This window comes from Neovison vison, chromosome 11 (genome assembly GCF_020171115.1).
Source record: "Neovison vison isolate M4711 chromosome 11, ASM_NN_V1, whole genome shotgun sequence".
Taxonomy (NCBI): domain Eukaryota; kingdom Metazoa; phylum Chordata; class Mammalia; order Carnivora; family Mustelidae; genus Neogale; species Neogale vison.
In genome coordinates, this window is record NC_058101.1 from 15455841 (window position 1) to 15475882 (window position 20042).

Genomic DNA, 20042 nt, shown 5'->3' on the forward strand with positions numbered 1-20042 from the left:
TTTTATCCTTTGCTTAGTATTTGCAAAAGTTTTCTGGAGAGTTTTAACCTGGCTTCATCAGGATATCAGCACTAAATCTTAGAAGAGGTCAGGGAATTAAGACAGATGTAAAAGATACCACATTATAAATCTATGAAATGATTAGCACTGTCGATGTTAATTATCAGTGAACAATTTTCTCAGTTTCTTTTGTTATAAATATTTGTTAAACATTTAAATTATTTTCATCATTTAAAAACTGATAGAAGGGGAAAAATGAAGAGGGGGAGATGAACCGTGAGTGTAATATGGAGTCTAAGAAACAAACTGAGGGGTTTTTTTTGGGGGGGATGGGTGACCTTGGTTATGGGTATTAAGGAGGGCATGGATTGGATGGAGCACTGGGTGGTATATACAAACATTGAATCCTGGAACACTACATCAAAAACTAATGATGTACTGTATGGTGACTAACATAACACAATAAAAAAATTTTAAAAATAAAAATGATAGTGTGTAAATGACAGTATATTGTGATAAACCTTGTAACTGAACATTTTTTAATGATTTCAGTTTCTTAAAATTATAAAGGGAAATAACCACAAAACATCAGAAGCAGAGAGAATTAAAATTGCCCCATAATGCTAATTAATGGAACATTTCAACAATAGCCCTTAAAAAAACACTTTGTCATCATTTTATTTCTCTGCACACTAATTAATATATATATAGGGTACTGATTTTCATCACATCATAGACTCCACAAATGTATTTTGTTTTCTTCAAAATATTCATTATTTAGTTTCTTTAATATGACCAACTTCATGCATATTTTCTGCACCTCACTCTTTGCCCTAAGGCCAGATTATTATAATCATGTCATTTTGAAAACTTCTAAAATGCTCACGGTGAGTCTGGGTCAGTGCAAAGAGCTTCACATGTATTATGAAACTTGTTCTTCGAAACCGCACCATGTGGGATAGTTTCTGTTATTATCTTATTCACATCCATGACTGGTTTACCCAAGTGAACCCAATGTAACGGATGCATCCAGGACTGCTCCTGGTTTGACTATAAACCTCATGATCTCAATTCTTTTGCTTCGTAATGGTGTCAAGAGATAAGGACGTTTTTATTGCTCGTTGATAGGTTTCAGAGGATTGTGTCCTAAAGGCTCGGTGCCACTTTTCAGTGGCCTAAGTGCCACTCTGTTTTCTCTAGTATTGCCATTAGTTGTTCTTATTGCTGTTTTACTTAAAAGGGGTAAAGCCTTGTGTTTTCTTCCCCTTTTTAATTTTTTTTTTTACCAATAAACTGAAAATATCTGTTACCTAATTAAAGTACTTATTTTGTGAAATTACTCTTCTGTGTTTCTCTTCTTTGTCTATTAGGATCTTAGAGCTTTTCTTATCTGCTTCTATGATCTCTTGTTTAACAATTTAAATCATTTATCCATAGCCTGTAGTCTTGATTCTCTGATCTAGTATCGTGGAGAATTTCTTCCCTAGAGTTAAAATCACCTTGCTTTGGTAGGAGGGAGGTTATCTTACTCACATTGACACACTTCATGCATATATTGATCAACTCTGTGTTAAGTCCCGGCTAAAGTAATTGTATTTGAATCTTCTTTGGGTCTGGAAAGCTTCTGTTATCTTTTAATCTTCTGAAGGACAAATCAAAATATCTTGTTGAAACAAAGACTCACAGCTTTTTTTGTTTGTTGTTCTGTTCCTTGTTTTTAGTATAAGCCTGGAGAGCGAAACTATTTTAAACTTGGCTAATAATGATCTTGCTGTAACGGCAGGCAGTTACTTACAGACTTCCAGGTGCTACAGACTGATGAGAATGCAGATGTAGCCTGGGTGGAACCATAGCTCACAGAAATTAGATTGGCTGCTATTTCTAGCACATCTTGGTTTCTATTTCTAAATTATCTCTGAGGCTTGTAAGCGTTTTCAACCTGTACTTCAAGTATTTATTGATGAAGGGAAGAGCCTGTATACCATCTGGTGCTGAGGTGTTACTGGGACAGCATCCTCAGAGTTTATTTTAAAAGATTTATTTGGGGTTATTCTTACACATTTGATAGTCCTAGTAAAGGAAGTCCACTTTTAATTTTCTTAATGAGGTAGAGAATATGGTGATCACTACTAAATCCTTGGGAAAAAATTTTCATGGGATTGATTTTTCAAAAAAATCACATGGACCCTTCTGTATTTATATGAGTTGGTCATAATGTATATTTATATTATAAATGGAAATACTTAGTATGATCATATTATATGGATCGTGAAAAAAACAATTACTCTGAGATAATAATCTAGTCCATCACTTTGATTATGATATTACTAAGACTAAGTTACCACTTTTCTCCCAAAATGTATGATATGCCAGATCCTGATCTAAGCGACTATATATATATTCTTTCACCTCATTTTCACAAAACTGTCGAGATGGGATCTGCTATTATTCCTATTTTATAGCTGTCAACTGAAACACAAAGAGGTTAACTAATTGACCCAGGGTAATTTATTTGTGCCATCTTAAAATAAGTCAGATGCTATCAGTGCAAATTCTAAATCAATGACTCAAAAAAAATGCAAGAGTTTGATTTTACATGATTTTGTATTTTTGATTAAGGTTTGTTAAAACTTTAAATTAAAGCTCTAGTGACAAGTAAGATGATATAAATTCCTCAAGACTAAAATTTGTGGATTGGGTGTTACAGTGAATAGCATATCTATTTGTGTGTATGTGCGTATGTATGTGTGTGTATTAAATTGTGAGAGATAAACCTTATTATAATTTTTAAATTAGGAAAATTATTATTTTTAGGATCATTCAAATTAGGAAAATTATTCTTTTTAGGATCATTAGTGTGTTTTGTCTCAGGACACTGGCTGAATATTAAATCCTGTTAGGTAATGCCAAACCACAGTGAAGTTACCACCTTCCTAAACACAGCTCTACATGAGTTTACAAACTGTATAGTTTACATCTAAAAGTATGTTTGTACTTTATTGGGAAATTACATCATATTTTTTTTAAATCATTGAAAAGTAATCAGATATATTTGTCAACAACTACTATTTATTAATTAGTTATTGAATTGGAACTCTGCTTTTTGAAATTAACACAAACTTTCCACATCAATAACGATCAGTAAATCGAGCTAATTGTGTCATAGGTAATACCAATTACAGTAAAACACTGACTACTTACAGATGCCATTCATTTTGTTTAAACTGTGAAGTAAAAGAAAAGATCAAAGAATCATTCTCATCTTAGGAAACTAATAGCCTAAGAAAAGAGGAAGGCAAACATTCTCTAAGGGCAGGTATTAAATATTTGAGGGCCCTATATTCTCTATCATAACTACTCAACTGTGTCATAACAGCACGGGACAAGCCACACACAAGTAACGAGTATGGCTGTGTCCCAACAACATCTTATAGACGAAAATAAGTGGTAGGCTAGATTTGGTCCATGAGCTCTAGTTGGGCAACTCCTTATCTGAGGGCTGATACAAACAGAAACAGGAGAGTTGATTTATGTAAGACATCAGTACGTGTTTAAGACATAATGAAATTAATTTAATTGTAAAGAAATATATTAAGAACTGCCAAAGTATTTCACAGATGTTTTAGCTACTCTTTAAGTATTTTAATATTTTGATATACCTTAACTTTGAATTTCATTATCTCTATAGTGAAATAATTTTAAGGCATATTTTTTAAAAAATTAACTTTAAATTTAAAGAATTTAAAGAATTTAAATTTAAAGAATTTATACTCAGGGAGTGTGGCAGGCAGAGGGAGAAGCAGGCTTCCCACTGAGCAAGGAGCCCAATATGGGACTCAAGTCCAGGATCCTGGGATCATGACCTGAGCCAAAGGCAGACGCTCAACCGACTGAGGCAGACAGGCGGCGTTTAAAAATATATTATAATAAATAGTCAAATAGGAGATAACTGTCACAGTGGCCATTTTTATTTACTAGGATTCCACTTTAGTGACAGCCAAATTCCAAATTAGTAGTCCTAAAAATTAAAACAACATCAGTTTACCAAAAAATTATGTAGATAGATAGAACGATCCCTCCTTTTCCTTTCCAAAAGACCCTTTGGAATTTGATTTGGAAAAACTTATCTACCTTTTTTAACATTTCCAAATTTGTTATATGTCTGTATTTCACTTTCTCTCTTTATATGTTACAAAACAGAGTAGATACATTTCAAATAATTACAATTCAAAATAGACAGATTTTAGACAAAACCCTAGGCCTGCCAGTTTATGTGTCATTGCTGAGCTCATGTCTCTGTTCTCTTGAAATCACTAGAAATGATATTCATAAAATATACTAGCAAGTGAATGCATTGAAGCACTAAATATACTTATGTTATAGTCTGCGATCAGTTTATGTGGTTTCTAATGATAACGTACATTTTAGTAAGAGACATAGTTGGTATTTTCTGGATTTTTTTATGGCTTTGCGGAAAATTTGAAAGAATCTTAAATGTTGCAATATCCAGAAAAGTGCATGTATTATATATAGTTTACTTTTTTATTATAGCAATAGCTCTACAAATATATATTTGGAGATGCGTTTTTTTAAGTCTGAATATGTAAATTTAAATTGGTAGTTTTCCATAGTTGATTGGAGAAGTCATGTAAGCGTAACATTTTCAATAGGTTGTGATAAATAATGCCACTGGCATACAAAATCAGTGGGTTGAACTAGTAGGACATTATTCTCCCTCCTAATTTGTAGGCTCTATGCAAACATGTATTTAAAGGACAATTTAGCATGTCTTCGGAATATAAATCTTGCAGGAATTTCTGAGGAAAGATATATTTAAATGGGCTTAAATCTTTATTTGTATGTTTGTGTTAATTGAATAATCAAAAGCATTGGCTCATTATATTTCCTACGAATAAGCATTTTAAGTAAAATAAAAATAATTATTTAATATAGCTCTGTATTTCGTAAATCCATAAAATGCTATTTAAATTGAAAAGCATTGTGGAAGAAATTTAATTGTAATGCCTTTAGGGATTTTGCTTTTGAAAAGCAAAACAGACACCTGTCTAAATTCATAGAGTCTTAATGCTATATTGAGGGAGTGGGATCTCTTCCTTATCTTGGGCTCTCTTGTTTGCTTTTCAGTTGCTGCGAGTGTGGCTGTGGAAGGGCTTCTTCCCTGTGCGCTGTTGCCCATCCAAGCCTAATATGGTTAGTGTTCCCCTCCCGCTTTCACTCCTATGTAATGTCCCACATATATGTATTATCGTCAGCATTCCTTTTTTATTTTTCTCCATTTGTGTACATTTTAACAGTTAGTGCACCAGTTGTGCCTAAAAGAAGAGTGAACTGATTTCCAAAGGGGAATCTTAACAAGTCATTGTGTAAAGGATAATTTCAAAGAAAATATACGTATAGCACATCATCCCTATGTCCAGCATTCATACTTCTCTTCCAAAGCGTTTGCTGTGGTCCTGATTTAAACCAGAAGTTTTAAGATTGTAGCACCTGTTTTACATTTAACATGTTGCTGTGTTTGTTGTTCCATTAAGATTAAAATCATATCATATATGGAGGTGGAACGCTACTTCTTGCTGAAATGCTGCTTCAAGGTGAAATCACCATTTCTCTCTCCCAGAACCATGGAATGACCATAACTTAACTGGGATCATCTTTTTTTTTTTTTTTTTTTGTTATCATTGTGGATACATATGGCATTGGAGAATAGAACCACATGTAACTTTAAATGGTTTATTTAATATTTTAAGCTTGGATTATTTCAGATATTAGGTGTTAGAGGTGATATTTATAATTTGATATCGGTGAAGTAAAAAAAAAAAATGCACATTTTGGGAATCAGTGTCCAAATGGGATAATCTTAATTACTTACAAATGCAAATCCTGATTATATATCTGGGTTATAGCTTTAAGCTATAGGCTGGTAGGAAAGACTAGAGACCTCTATCCACAGATTTAGAGAGACTCCTACATAATAGTGTACTATCTTAGAAAAAGTGAAATAATCCAGATAATTTCTGCCCAGATTAAAGAATCTAAATCCCTGAATTATCATATTGAGCTGTTATCTGTAGTCAAAATTTGCAAGGAAAAGATAACCCAAAATGCATTTTAGAGAAGTATAAGGTTTTCTTGGAGCACTTTAAATTGTAACTTGCATTCTCTAGATGTAAATTAATTTTTGTTAATTAAAAAAAAAGTTGTGAATATATGTGCACATGTGTGTACATGTGAGAAAGGGTGGGATGGATACCAGTGATCTTCTGAGAACGAGAGAAAGTAACAAGCAGATTGATAGAACTCAAGAGATCTTTTTCTCAGTCTTGAAATTTTTGTACTTGTAAAAAGTTTCAGACTTATTATGAAAGGATAGATTTGTTTCACTTGACTTAACTTACTCTAAAAATTCTTTTTCTGAGCATGGTGACAAACCAAAAAACCCTGAAATCTGGCAATGGCTAAAGTATAACATAAATAGCTTTACATTGTGATTTTTTAAACCACTTTATGGAAAGCTAAAAATGAAAATAAAGGTTGCTGAACTGTTCATACTACTTGAGTCTCAAATATAGTTGTTGTAAGAGATATATCATCACTATGTAGAATAAATGGAATTTACATCTTGGAAAAAAAAGATTGACATCCGGGCCTACCTTGAGGTAAATCGCAAATATAAACTTATTGTGAAAGTAAAAATTTATGAAGACATGATTTAGAAAGTATTGGCAAGAACAAATGTTAATCAGGTTTTAAATGCTTGAATTTTAAAAATAAAATCTTTTTCCACCATACAGAGGGCTTCAGGGGGTTTATAAAATAAATAAAAGGAAAAATAGAAAGGCAGAATGCTTCCTTCACAAAGAACACATCAGAAAACCTGACAACAGAAATGTTTTTCTAATATTTTTACTCAGATAACATTAGTAATTTTGAGTGCATTTGTGTGTGCGTGTGTATTAGTGTGTGTGCACATGTGCACACACGCACACACTGAATGAATGAATGAATGAATGAATGATTTAGCCACAAATGTGCTTAGATACCTAATAAAATGGTAACAGTTTTCATGGAAAAATTTATGGAAGAACCAGAATTTTTTAATGCATTCTTAGGAAACAAGCCAAATTAAAGTGGAAGAAAAAATTTTTAAATTGATTTTACATAAATTAGATAAGAGAATTATCTAAAATTATTACTGGGAAAGAATGGAAGTTTAAGATGTTCTTATTGTTATGTTTTCTAAAATGCCATTTTGTAATGGAATGTCAAGTCACTACGAGGTTTCTGTTAAAAATACTTTCTGTTTAGATTAAATCATTGAGGAGAAAACAACATTTTATCGTGGAAATTAAGGGCTGAGAAGAAGAATTTTCCTAGTAGTCTGTACTGAAAATACTGAAATACTGAAAAATTTTGACCCGAAATCTTGTCACCTAATTTCATGTATAATCATATCAGGATGAGTCAATTACCACATAAATATTTTCCAATGGAACATTCTATCACCAGCATGTGTGAACAGACATAATAGACCAAAGATTGTTAGACTTTTTGAGATTTTGAAATCTCATTGTTTTTCATTTCTCATGTATAGTTGGTTTTGACCTTAAATTCATTACATTATAATGCAATTAAAATTGCCCACTGTAAATTTACTGACTTTTAAAAGTACCTGGACATACCTTGTGGAAACCTTGGGGTCTTAAAAGCACAATTTTAAACCACTGATTGAGATCTTTCATCCTCCAGTTCAACTACATTAAAGCTTCAATTCTCCAGAGTTGTGAGTTTTGCTGTGTGATATCCATCACCAAAAAACCATACTCCATTCCTTCTCAAATGGATGGTATATCATTTATAAGATAAAATTAGTAATTAGATGCTGCCACATTTGATCTCAAATTATTTTTCATCATTCTAGTTGCCCACTTTGTATGAAATCTATAGTTATATATAATGTTAGTATTTCAAATATTCTTTATTCTTTGACTTCAATCTATCCAATAATAGAAATTATTTCTATAATATTTATGATTGAAACCTTGAGGCCTAGATTTTAGGTACTCAAGATAGCCTACATTTTTAGCAGAGGTATTTTTTATTGGTGATCTTTGACTTTATGACATCATAACTATCTTGAGATTCTAATTATTATTTTACTTCTCAAAGGAAATCTATTTTTACAAATACCCTGTGTTGAATGGATTTGTTGTTTAATGTAAATAAGACATTAATGTTTGTAATTTCTAAAATAACATCTCATCATTTATCCCTTAATATTCATTTGTGCTTATGTTTTCAAAAACCAAAAAATGTTTATAACATAATATTTATTATAAGTCCATCTGAAAGATCCCATGGTCCCCAAATAGCTTTTTCTTGTGTTTCTTAAATTCAAGCATATGTCAGACTATTTTCTTCATTCATTAATTTTCATGTTTTTCCAATGTCTTCTTATCACTTACTGCTTTTTCTGAAGTGTTCTAGTGGCAAGGGAAATAGAGTTTTATATTCTGAAAACAGAGGTATTAAAGATTCATTTACCTGCCCTGTAACTTTCAGGAAATCAATCTCACTTTTTAGAGATTTTTAAAAATATTATTAATCAGAGATATGAGGGAAAAATTATTGCAGAGATTAGACCAAAACAAAAACAAAAACAAATTTCTCTGACCACAAAGATCACAAATTATATTGAAATATGACGTTGGGGGTACATGGGTGGCTCAGTCAATTAAGCATCTGACTCTTGATGTCAGCTCCGATCTCCATCTTAGGTCTTGATTTCAGGATCCTGAGTTCAAGACCCCTACTGAGCTCCATGCTGGGCACAGTACATACTTAAAAAAACAAAAACGAAAACAAACAAACCATTATCTTAATGTTTCAATGAATTATTTTTCTTTCTCTATATGAAGTGAATATTTCATATGAAGTGAATATTTCTTAAAATTTAAAGTGAGCAAATTTTTATTTCCACATACATACAACAGAGATTATTTTATTCATCTTCACAACATTTCTGTCAGGGACGTATGTGGAAGTACTATCGTATTTTATAGAATTAGAAGAGAGACAGAATATAAAATTATCGCTTATAATTCTAGACCCCCATTTGAGTGCTCATAGCAGATGAAGACATGCCATTGCAACATATAGAGAATATATTAAATTCCAATTGAAGACTTGCTGTATAAAACATAACAATGAACTGCTCCCAAATTCTTTTTATAATACTTGTGGAACCTCAAGTAGGAGATATTGTAGAAGATATTTGTGGACCTACTCTAATTGAGAAATCCAATAGTTATATTCATGAAATAGTTTAAAAATTAATAGAATATTACCTAATCTTACATTAGAACAAAATTTATTGAAAACAGGGAGACAGTCTTCACATGTCCTACTTTATGAAATGTGTTTTTATATCAATATTCTAAGTCAATTAAAATTTAACTCCATGTTGAAAAGTTTACAATTCATCTTTGAGTATTTGAAAGTGTTCAAGTCTTCCTATTGCTAATTCTAAAATGATCTGAAGAGCTCATTAGTCAAAAATTTACCAATTCATATGTACTATACTATTTTGGAAACCGTTATTTCAAAGGTATTCTTTTTTTCTTTGTCTTTTAGAATATGGAAATTAAAAAATGGGATGTAAGACATAAAATAAGAAATAAGGTAGTATTTCATGTTGCCTTCAATCATAGAGTGGTTAGTATTCTGACAGAATGTGAGACGGGAACTTTGCAAGCTAAGCTTACATTTTGTGTGGTATAATCACTCCATTCCCATATCCCAAGGAAAGTTTGATTTTCAGCATGAATACATTGCTCTTGAGAAGTGTGCTTGAGAATTTTCAGTAAACAGTAATAGATCATTTTTTTGTATAACTTAAATCTATCTGTGAAGACCTCAAAAATCACAGTACCCTAGAATGAGGAATGTATGAATGAGAGTCAAGGACCTGCAAACAATACAGCTTAATATTCAAAATCTCATTTCACTACATTTTCAATTGCATTCATATTAAAGAATATCATTCTGTAAAACAAAACTTAATTTATTTCTAGTATTCATTAAATATATTAAGAAGCTGGTATTCATATGCTTCTTTATTTTATGAGGCTGAATTAGCTGAGCTTTCATTAAAACTAGTTTTGTTTAGTTGGAGAGAATCCTGAAGTGAAAAAGTCCAACTCCTTCCTCAGAAACTGTAACTTATTCTTTTTAAGATGTGAGCAATAAAATTCTTAAACAAATTATGCAGTGTTTGAGGTCATTATCATGGAAGAATAGGAGAGTGTGCACATCTGGAGAAGTGTGGTTTTTAAAGAGGTTTAAATTACAAGAAGATTTTGTTTTCCAGAAGTAAAACATCCTGCTATTTGTTGCCTTTTGAATTTTATTTTTTGGCTCTAAAATATAGGTAAGGCATTTCTTAATCTGGAAAACAGGGAGGCAACATAGAAGTTTCCGTTTCTGACCTAGGGAGTGCATATGCTCACTCTTTCAGAAAAATCAATATGCAGAACTATTTCTTTATCCCTCCCCACCTGATACAGAATTCAGCAGGAAGAAAAGCGTTTTTTGTTTGTTTGTTTGTGCTTGTTTTTGTTTTGTTTTGTTTTATTTTTTGTTTTTTCTGTAGGCTAAAGAAATGGAAAGCTGATTCTCTGGAAGCTGTAGTTGACCAGGATTTACAATCTCATTTGGCTATTGCTTTCACTCATCTTTCCTCATTAGTCATAAGGGTGCCATTTAGTAAAGTACTAATTCTATGCATTGCTTGGTCCTCTGGTGGCCTTGACATTATACTCTAATTTATTATCAAATTCTTAATTGACATCCAAGAATTAAATTACTTATTGGCACTCCATCCATACATAAATGTATTATGGAAATACTTTCATGTATTATGGAAATTTCAAATATCCAAATTTGGATCATTTATGATTGGGACTAAATTTTGAAGATCAGAATTAGTATCCTCAAGGATGTGTTACCCTAAATTCTTAGAACAAACATGGGAGAAAATAGGCTGGTTTCTAAATAACCTATTAAGGTCATTGTTATATTTACACACTGTGTCTCTAGGACTTCTTAACAAATATTAATTAATGAATATGAATCACACCTACATTCTCATGGCCACCTCTACTAATAAACAGTAAGACAGCATTGTTTTCTAGGAAAACCTAAGTAAAAATGACAAGAAGATGATTTCCCTAATTGAAAACACTCCAGATATTTTTAGTACAGTGATACCAAAGCTCATTAAAACTGTGATATGGAGCAAAATGAAGAAACTGTTTCTTTTCCATTCAGAAAAAAAAAAATCGGTTCCAGAAGGCAGGAGGCATAATTTATGTATAGAATGGCATATTTATTGACTGTTTGTCTGATGGGTTAAAATTATGCCTCTGGAGCAGGTACAGAAGATGCTACTGAAGGAGCCATCATCCTGCAGTGCTTGGTTAGTGAGGCTGAACCACTGCCATTCTGTCAGCTGCACTTTTACTTGCTGTATCTTGTTGAGGCTTGTTTTAATGATGCTTTGGGGGGTTCCAGAACTTAATTTTATATGTTAATGTGACATGCAGCCGTATATGTTATTGAGCTCTAGAGATGCCCATAGTCAAAAATAACTCCTTTCTATTGCCCTCCTGACTCTCACCTTAGGTATTAAAATGTTAACCAGTCCTCACCAAGGTATTCCCAGACCACTTTTTAGATGAGATCCAAAGTTTTATTTCCATTTTCATATGAGGAATTTGCATGCAATTTAAAAATCCATGAGGCTTATTTAATGATAAAGACTATTTGAAGATACAAATTTGAAAGCTTATTATTTTTTTTTTTCCTTTTGAAGGCAGAGGAGTTGAAGGTAGAATGGATGTTTGTTTTCTAAAGTAAACTGCAAGAAATTGTATACTTTTCAGGTCTCTTTAGAATTCTTCTAACAAAGGTTTTTTTGTCGGTATTATTTAAATAACCTAAACCTCAGGGTGATTTCACACAATTGTAGTTAGAACATTGATTTTTAAAAGTATCAATAACTTCTCTCTAGAGACACATGTATTAAAGATTGAAAGAATAATGTAGTATCTAGAAAAATTATGAACAGTGCGTTAAAATAACTTAAATGTCAGACCAAATGTAGTTTTAGTATGATTTTATGTATTTTTTTTCTTCTCCATTTCACTGCAGTGATTTAATTCAAGATGTCTTAAGGACTCTTGGATGACAAATGCAGCTATTTAAGTGTTATGAATAAAATTTGAGAAGCCACCAAATCCCCATTGTGTATTTTTCTTCACACAAGAACAGCATACCTATTAAGGATATTTCAGATTTCCTCAAATTTCACTTAGCTGTATTTTATTAATAAACTGTCAGTTTGTTAACATGATTAAACAAATATAATTGTATTTTTCATTCAAAAATGACACAGAGATGGGTTGTGTTATCTACTTTGTATAATATATATGTAGTTATACACTAGGAAATGATATAGAATAAAATAGGTTTCATTTCTATATCAAAATACACGTATATTAAAGAAATATAGAATATGTAAACAAGGGGAAGTTCTCATTTGTATGTGTGGATTGGACACTTCATTTACAACACATAGTAGTTTTCAACCAACTTTATAATGAAATTATTTGTCAATCTGTCTTTTTGGTTGTATTTTCTTTATTCAGAAATGAATGGGAATTTGTTTTTAATAAACTCAATTTTGTTATGAGACCTTATGAACAGTAAATTCACTTTCCTAGACTTTCACTAAAATAATTTAAATATTTTCATTTGAGTCAGTTGTTTTAATGTTTTATCATGTACCACGTCAACTTAGTATTCATCAACTTTCTAAATACTTGTCATTGTGTAGATGCAATCAACATATCGTTCACTCATTCATTTATTCATTCGTCAATGTGACAAATATTTTTGGTGCCAGCTCTGAAAGAGGCGCTAGGTCACTACAGAAATTTATAGATAAATGCTGTCTACTGTCGTTTACAAAACTGGCAAATAGTAAAAGAACCAAATAGTAAAAGACATACAAAATGATTATGTTGCATTGAAACGGGAATCACAATGAGACAGGAGTACAGAAAACTGTTAGGTTCCCATGGGGAAAGATTGCATTAAGTTGGGGTATCAGGAAGAAAGAAGACCACGAAAAAGGCAAAAATTGAACTAGACTTTGGTAACTGAAAATTGTTAGGAAGAATATCTGAGGTGTGGGAACAAGTATATGCAAATGTGTGGAAGCATGGAGAAAGATCTTGAGAACCTGAGAACCTATAGTCTTACGTACTTGAAGATAACAGAGGTAGCGTAGGAAATAGGCATTAGGGCTATGTTTAGAAATCTTTATCTTATTGATTGATTAAAGGCTTAGGAGACAACAAAGTAGAAAAGTAACCTTATTTATGGTAATTTGGCTAGAGCCAGGTCTAGTAGAGTTTGGGAAAATAGTTGCAGAATGCAAGAGCATCAGTTCGGAGGCACTTAAAGCAATCCAAATGAAAAATAACAAAGCCTTAATTGAAGAACCAGTAGAGCTAATGAAAAAGAAGAGATGAATTGTAAGACTTTTATGTTATACAATGCTTGGGATTTGACAACTAATTTGCTGTGAGGTACACAAGGATAAGGCTTTGTTCCTAAAGGGGCCAAGGCCCTGCCAGTGTTGTTAACAGAAAAAGAAGGCAACTGATCAAGACTGAAAGTAAAGAGAAGTATACTGATTGGTATTTCACATCTGTTGAGACTGTATGCCAATGGAATATCCCTATAAAATAAATCCGTGATGGAATAAGAGTATAGCTCTCAAAAGAATTAAACCAGAAGGGAGGTATTAATTAAATTGATGGAAATGAACGGATTGACGGTAGAGAACCAGAGACGTTCACATAAATGAGAGGAGGAGCAAGAAGCGTCAGGACAGGAGTAGTCAGAGATTTCAGACCATCATGAATAATTAAAAACTAAGATAAAGTCATGAGGTGATTATGTCATTTGTGAACCTCCAAGAGCAGATTTTTTTCAGTAACAAGAACAGGTGGCAAGGACCCTGAAATTAGTAAGGAGTTAAGTAAAATGGGAGAGAGTAAGATTTGGGGAGTGGAGCTGAACTGAGAAAGGTTGCAGGTTTGCTTAATTGGTAGTGATCTAAGTGGACTGAGTGGAGAAAGACCCCCAAACGAGAGGAAAAAAAAAAGATAGAGTAAGATATTGAAAGGAGGACACTATTGAATCAGAGACATATTTCGGGCGGTGCATTCTGTAAAAAAGGCTTCTGAGGCGACAAAAAAAAAAGCGAGAAAGACAGAAAGGAAACAGAAAATATCTGGAGTGTGGTGTATGGTAGAGAGAATTAAAAAAAAAAAAGAAAGAAAGAAAGGACTTGGATGGATTCTGACTTCCCAGTGAAATCTGGGCAAGACTGAGAGATACGGATGGCGGAAATATCGTTCATCCAAAAGAAGGACTGGTGTTTTTCATGCGACTAGTGTGAAAATCAGTTAGGCCTGCAATCATTTCAATTGCATTTTGAGCTTCTGGGCTTCATGGGATTCAACACTTGGAGATGTAGCTAATTGTAGCTTCCTCTGTTCCAGGCGGTGTGGTTACAGCAAAGCAAAACAAGATCCGGAAGAGGAAAAGATGCATTTTCATAATGGGCACAGTAAGCAAATTATAAAGAATCAAGAGAAAACAAAATAGAGGAGGTTTTATTTTTATTTTTATGTACTTTCAGACAAAGAGATTTGTAATAACTGACCAAAATATTGTGTTTAAAAAAATGTAAGTGTTCCATTATGTTCCTGTAAAGCATATGGGCTTGGGGGCATTGCTGCCCGACTCTAGACAACAGCTGGATGATTTATTCAATTTTATAAAACAAACCTTCAATATAATTAAAAAAAAAAACCCTTCTCAATCATTATAAAAAGCTATTATATTTTAAACCAAATTTCCAGGCCAATTCTAATTTCTTCCAGCAGAGTTGGTAGAAAGTTATCATTAAATAACACCATTGGAAGAAGCAAATAAAATTTCTCAGTATCTTTCTTCTTTTTCTAGCACTTTAGCAGGAGTTTCCTGTGCAGATCCTATAGCAACAATCTTCATTCAATGATTTGAAAAAGACTATCCTTTTTAAAAACACAGAAAATCAAGTTTTGATACCATACTTTAAAAACTAGACTAAGTGAGTTCAAATTAATGGTATTTTAAAATGTGCATTTTGAGGGGAACCTGGGTGGCTCAGTCATTAAACCACTACCTTTAGCTCAGGTCATGATCCCCAAGTCTTGGGACTGAGGCCCGCTCTGGCTCCCTGCTCATCTGGAAGCCTGCTTCTGCCTCTCCCACTTGCCCTGCTTATGTTCCCTCTCTTGCTGTGTCTCTCTCTGTCAAATAAATAACATTAAAAAAAAATAAAATGTGCATTTTTCATAAATAGTATGGCATTAGTTGATTTGACAAGTAAATGAAAATAATTTCTTTTGTTTTTGTCACTCTGCTATGACCATAAAAGTCAAAATCATTGAAGCCATAATTCATGCTGCAAAGCATTGAATCTGTTTTCATAGGTCCTATCCTATTTAATGCTATCTATCCTTAAAAAAAAAAAAAAAAAAAAGCAACTTGTGAAATTGGTAGCCATTAAATGTGATGAAACTGAGGCTCATAGAATCATAGAGTCTTAGTTAAAGCCATGAAATAACAGGGGTAGAGTAAAAGATAGAACTTACCTTTTTCTTTTGACTTCTGTGTTAGTCTTACTGGACCAAAGCACCAGAAAAATTATTTTAAATTATTTTTATATAAAATCAAAATTCATCTATGATAGCATTTTAAGTGAAACAGAGTAACAAAACAGCCACTCACAGCATTTCATTATCCAGTGTAGGAAACAAACTTACCTTAGTTTGCCTAGGAGACTGACTCTATGAACATTATTGTTGAAAGATAATATCTATTCATATATGTTGTCATATATGAACTTCTTGTACATACCAACAATCCAGATTTCTACAGTTGTAATAATGACATAGCTATACAAATGACTCCTGTAACTGAGGGGGGTGAGGGCTGTCCTTAGAGCTTGGGCATTTCTAGGAATTAGGGATTTAAGGGATTAGGGATTAATAATGTCTGATTTCATTCATCCTTATAAACAGTTATATTTTAATGCACATTTATTTTTCCAGTTAAGCTGCCAGGTGTAAGAACTTATATTGATCCACACACCTATGAGGATCCCAATCAAGCTGTCCATGAATTTGCCAAGGAGATAGAAGCTTCATGCATCACCATTCAAAGAGTTATTGGAGCAGGTACAATAGTGTGTTTAACTCATACTTATATTTATTTATTCTATTTTTCATATAAAATTTAGGTAGTTAATATACAACGCAATATTTGTTTCTGGAGTAGAATTCAGTGATCCATCACTTATATACAGTTCCCAGTGCTCATCCTCCTTAGCGCCCATCACCCATCTAGCTCACCCCCCACCACTTCCCTCCATCAATCTTCAGTTTGTTCTCTATCCTTAAGAGTCTCTTATGGCAGGACACCTGCGGGGCTTAGTTGGTTAAGTGTCTGCCTTTAGCTCAGGTCATGATCCTGGAGTTCCAGGATTGAGCCCTGCATTGGACTCCCAGGGAGTCTGTTTCTCTCTCTGCCCCTCACCCCAGCTGTGTTCTTTCTTTCACTCTCTCTGTCTCTTTCTCTCTCAAATAAATAAAATCTTTTTTTAAAAAAAGTCCCTTATGGGTTGTTTCTGTCCCTCCTTTTATCCTTTTCCCCCTTCCTATATGTTCATCTGTTTTCTTTCTTGAAATCCACGTGTACGTGAAATCAAACAGCATTTCTCTTTCTCTGACTGACCTATTTTATGTAGCATAATGCATTCTAGCTCCATCCATGTCATTGCAAATGACAAGATTTCACTTTTTTTTTGATGGCTGAGTTATATTCCATTGTATATAATATATTCATTCATCAGTCAGTGGACATTTGGGCTCTCTCCATAGTTTGGCTATTGTTGATAATGCTGCTATAAACATCAGGGTGCATATATAATTTTGAATTTGTTTGAAACTGTATTTTTTTTATCCTTTGGGTAAATACCTACTAGGGAAATTGCTAGACTGTAGGATAGTTCTATTTTTAACATTTTCAGGAACCTCCACTGTTCTCCAGAATGGCTGCGCCAGTTTGCATTCCCACCAACAGTGAAAGATCGTTCCCCTTTCTTGGCATCCTTACCAACTCCTGTTATTTCTTGTGTTGTTAATTTTAGCCATCCAGAGAGGTGTGAGGTGATATCTCATTGTGGTTTTGATTTGTATTTTTCTGATTATGAGTAATGTTGAGCATCTTTTCATGTGTCCATTAGCCATCTGGATGTCTTCTTTGGGAAAATATCTATTCATGTCTAGTTTTTGACTGGGTTATTTGTCGGGTGTCAAGTTTGATAAGTTCTTTGTAGAATTTGGATACTAACCCTTTATCAGATATATCATTGTAAATATCTTCTCCCATCCCATAGGATGCTTTTCAGTTTTGTTGATTGTTTCCTTTGCTGTGCAGAAGCTTTTTAACTTGATGAGGTCACAATAGTTTATTTTTGCTTATGTTTCCCTTGCCTGTGATGATGTGTACAGTAAGAAGTTCCTACTGCAAAGTCAAAGAGGTTTCTGCCTGTGTTTTCCTCTAGCACTTTGATGGTTTCCTGTTTCACATTAGGGTCTTTTATCCATTTTGAATTTATTTTTATGTCTGGTGTCAGAAAGTGGTCCAGTTTCATTCTTCTTTTTTTTTTTTAAATTTTATTTGTCTATTTGACAGACAGAAATCACAAGTAGACAGAGAAGCAGGCAGAGAGAGAGAGAGAGAGGGAAGCAGGCTCCCTGCTGAGCAGAGAGCCTGATGCGGGACTCGATCCCAGGACCCTGAGATCATGACCTGAGCCGAAGGCAGTGGCTTAACCCACTGAGCCACCCAGGCACCCTGGTTTCATTCTTCTGAATGTGCTGTCTTATGTTCCCATCACCATTTGCTGAAGAGGCTGTCTTTTTTCCATTTAACTTTCTTTCCTGCTTTGTCAAAGATTAGTTGACCATTGAGTGAGTTGTGGGTCCATTTCTGGGTTTTCTATTCTGTTCCATTGATGTATGTGTCAATTTTTGTGCCAGTACCATACTGTCTTGATCACTACAGCATTGTAATGTAGTTTGAAGTCTGAAATTATGATGCTTCAAGTTTTGTTTTTCTTTTTCAGAATGCTTTGTCTATTCAAAGTTTTCTGTGGTTCCATAAAAATTTTAGGATTATTGGTTCTAGTTCTTTGAAAAATGGTTTTGATATTGTGATAAGGATTGCAATAAGTCTGTAGATTGCTTTGGGTATTATAGACATTTTAACAATATTTGTTCTTCCAGTCCATGAATATGGAATGCTTTTTGATTTCTTTGTGTCCTCTTCAATTTCTTTCACAAGTGTTCTATAGTTATTAGAATACAGATCTTTTATTTCTTTAGTTAGATTTATTCCTAGGTATCTTATTGTTTTTGGTGAAGTTGCAAATAGGATTGATTCTTTGATTTATTTTTCTGCTGCTTTGTTATTGGTGTATAGATATGCAATGGATTTTTGTATGTTGATTTTAAATCCTGCAAATTTGCTTATTTCGTGTATGAGTTCTAGCAATTTTTTGGTGGAGTCTTTCAGGTTGTCTATACAGAGTGTCATTTCACCTGCAAATAATGAAAGTTTGACTTCTTCCTTGCCTTCCTTTTTGTTGCCTGATTGCTGAGGCTAAGACTTCCAGTACTGCGTTAAAGTAATGGTGAGAGTGGACATTCTTGTCTTGTTCCCCACAATAGGAGAAAGGCTCTCAGTTTTCCCCCTGAGGATGATATTAGCTGTGGGTCTTTCATATATGGCCTTATGATGTTGAGGTTTGTTCCATCTAACCCTACTTTGTTGATGGTTTGTTATCAGGAAAGGATGCTGTATTTTGTCAAATGCTTTTTCTGCATCTATTGGCAGGATCATATAGTTCTTATCTTCTCTTTTATTAATGTATTATATCATGTTGATTGATTTGTGAATATTGAACCACCCCTACAGCCCAGGAATAAACCACACTTGATTGTGGTGAGTAATTCTTTTAACGTACTGTTGAATCTGATTTGCTAGTATTTTATTGAGAATTTTTGCATCAATGTTTATCAGAGATAGTGGCTTCTAATTCCCCCTTTTAGTGGGTCTTTGTCTTGTTTGGGGATCAAAATAATGCTGACTTTATAGAATGAGTTTGGAAGTTTTTCTTCCATTTCTTTCTTTTTTTTTTTTTTTTTCATTTTTCTTTTTTCACTTTCTTCCCATTTCTGTTTTTGGAACAGTTTGAGCAGAATAATCATTAGCTCTTCTTTTTATTTTATTTTATTGTATTTTTAGGCATTAGCATTAACATTCTTAAAATGTTTGGTAGAATTCCCTGGAGAAGGCATGTGGTCTAGGACTTTTGTTTGTTGGGAGATTTTTGATTACTGATTCAGTTTCTTTTCTGGTTATGGGTCTGTTACAATCTTCTATTTCTTCCTTTCTCAGTTTTGGTAGTTTGTAAGTTTCTAAGAAATTGTCCATTTCTTCCAGATTGCCCAGTTTGTTGTTCTAGAATTTTTCATAATATTCTCTTATTGTTTGTATTTCTGTGGTGTTGGTTGTGATCTCTTTTCTATCATTCATGATTTTATCTTTTGGGGTCCTTTCTCTTTTCTTTTAATTTGTGTTTATATTATAGAATATACCATGTCAATATCCTGATCTTTTTTTTTTTAATGTTCCGATGTAACGTAGGATATTTTAAAATCTTTCATAACTGACTTACTTTCAAAGTGGTATGTTATTTGTCATATTTTAATGCTTCCTTCTGTGGAGCTCATATTTTAACCTGAGAATGTGAGACTCCTAGGTGGCTGAGTTGGTTA

General features: G+C 33.1%; 1 protein-coding gene across 6 annotated transcripts in view; it reads left to right on the plus strand.

Annotated features, from left to right (window-relative positions):
• Nucleotides 1-20042, plus strand: part of EPHA5 (EPH receptor A5) — a 347372-nt gene that overhangs the window by 287911 nt on the left and 39419 nt on the right. For 4 of the 6 annotated variants that reach the window (XM_044226152.1, XM_044226153.1, XM_044226157.1 and 1 more), the window contains 3 exons: nucleotides 5146-5211; nucleotides 14652-14719; nucleotides 16251-16376. In XM_044226152.1, coding sequence (XP_044082087.1) covers nucleotides 5146-5211; nucleotides 14652-14719; nucleotides 16251-16376 — 260 coding nt within the window. The remainder of the gene's footprint in view (nucleotides 1-5145; nucleotides 5212-14651; nucleotides 14720-16250; nucleotides 16377-20042) is intronic. The other 2 variants (XM_044226154.1, XM_044226155.1) reach the window with 1 other exon arrangement.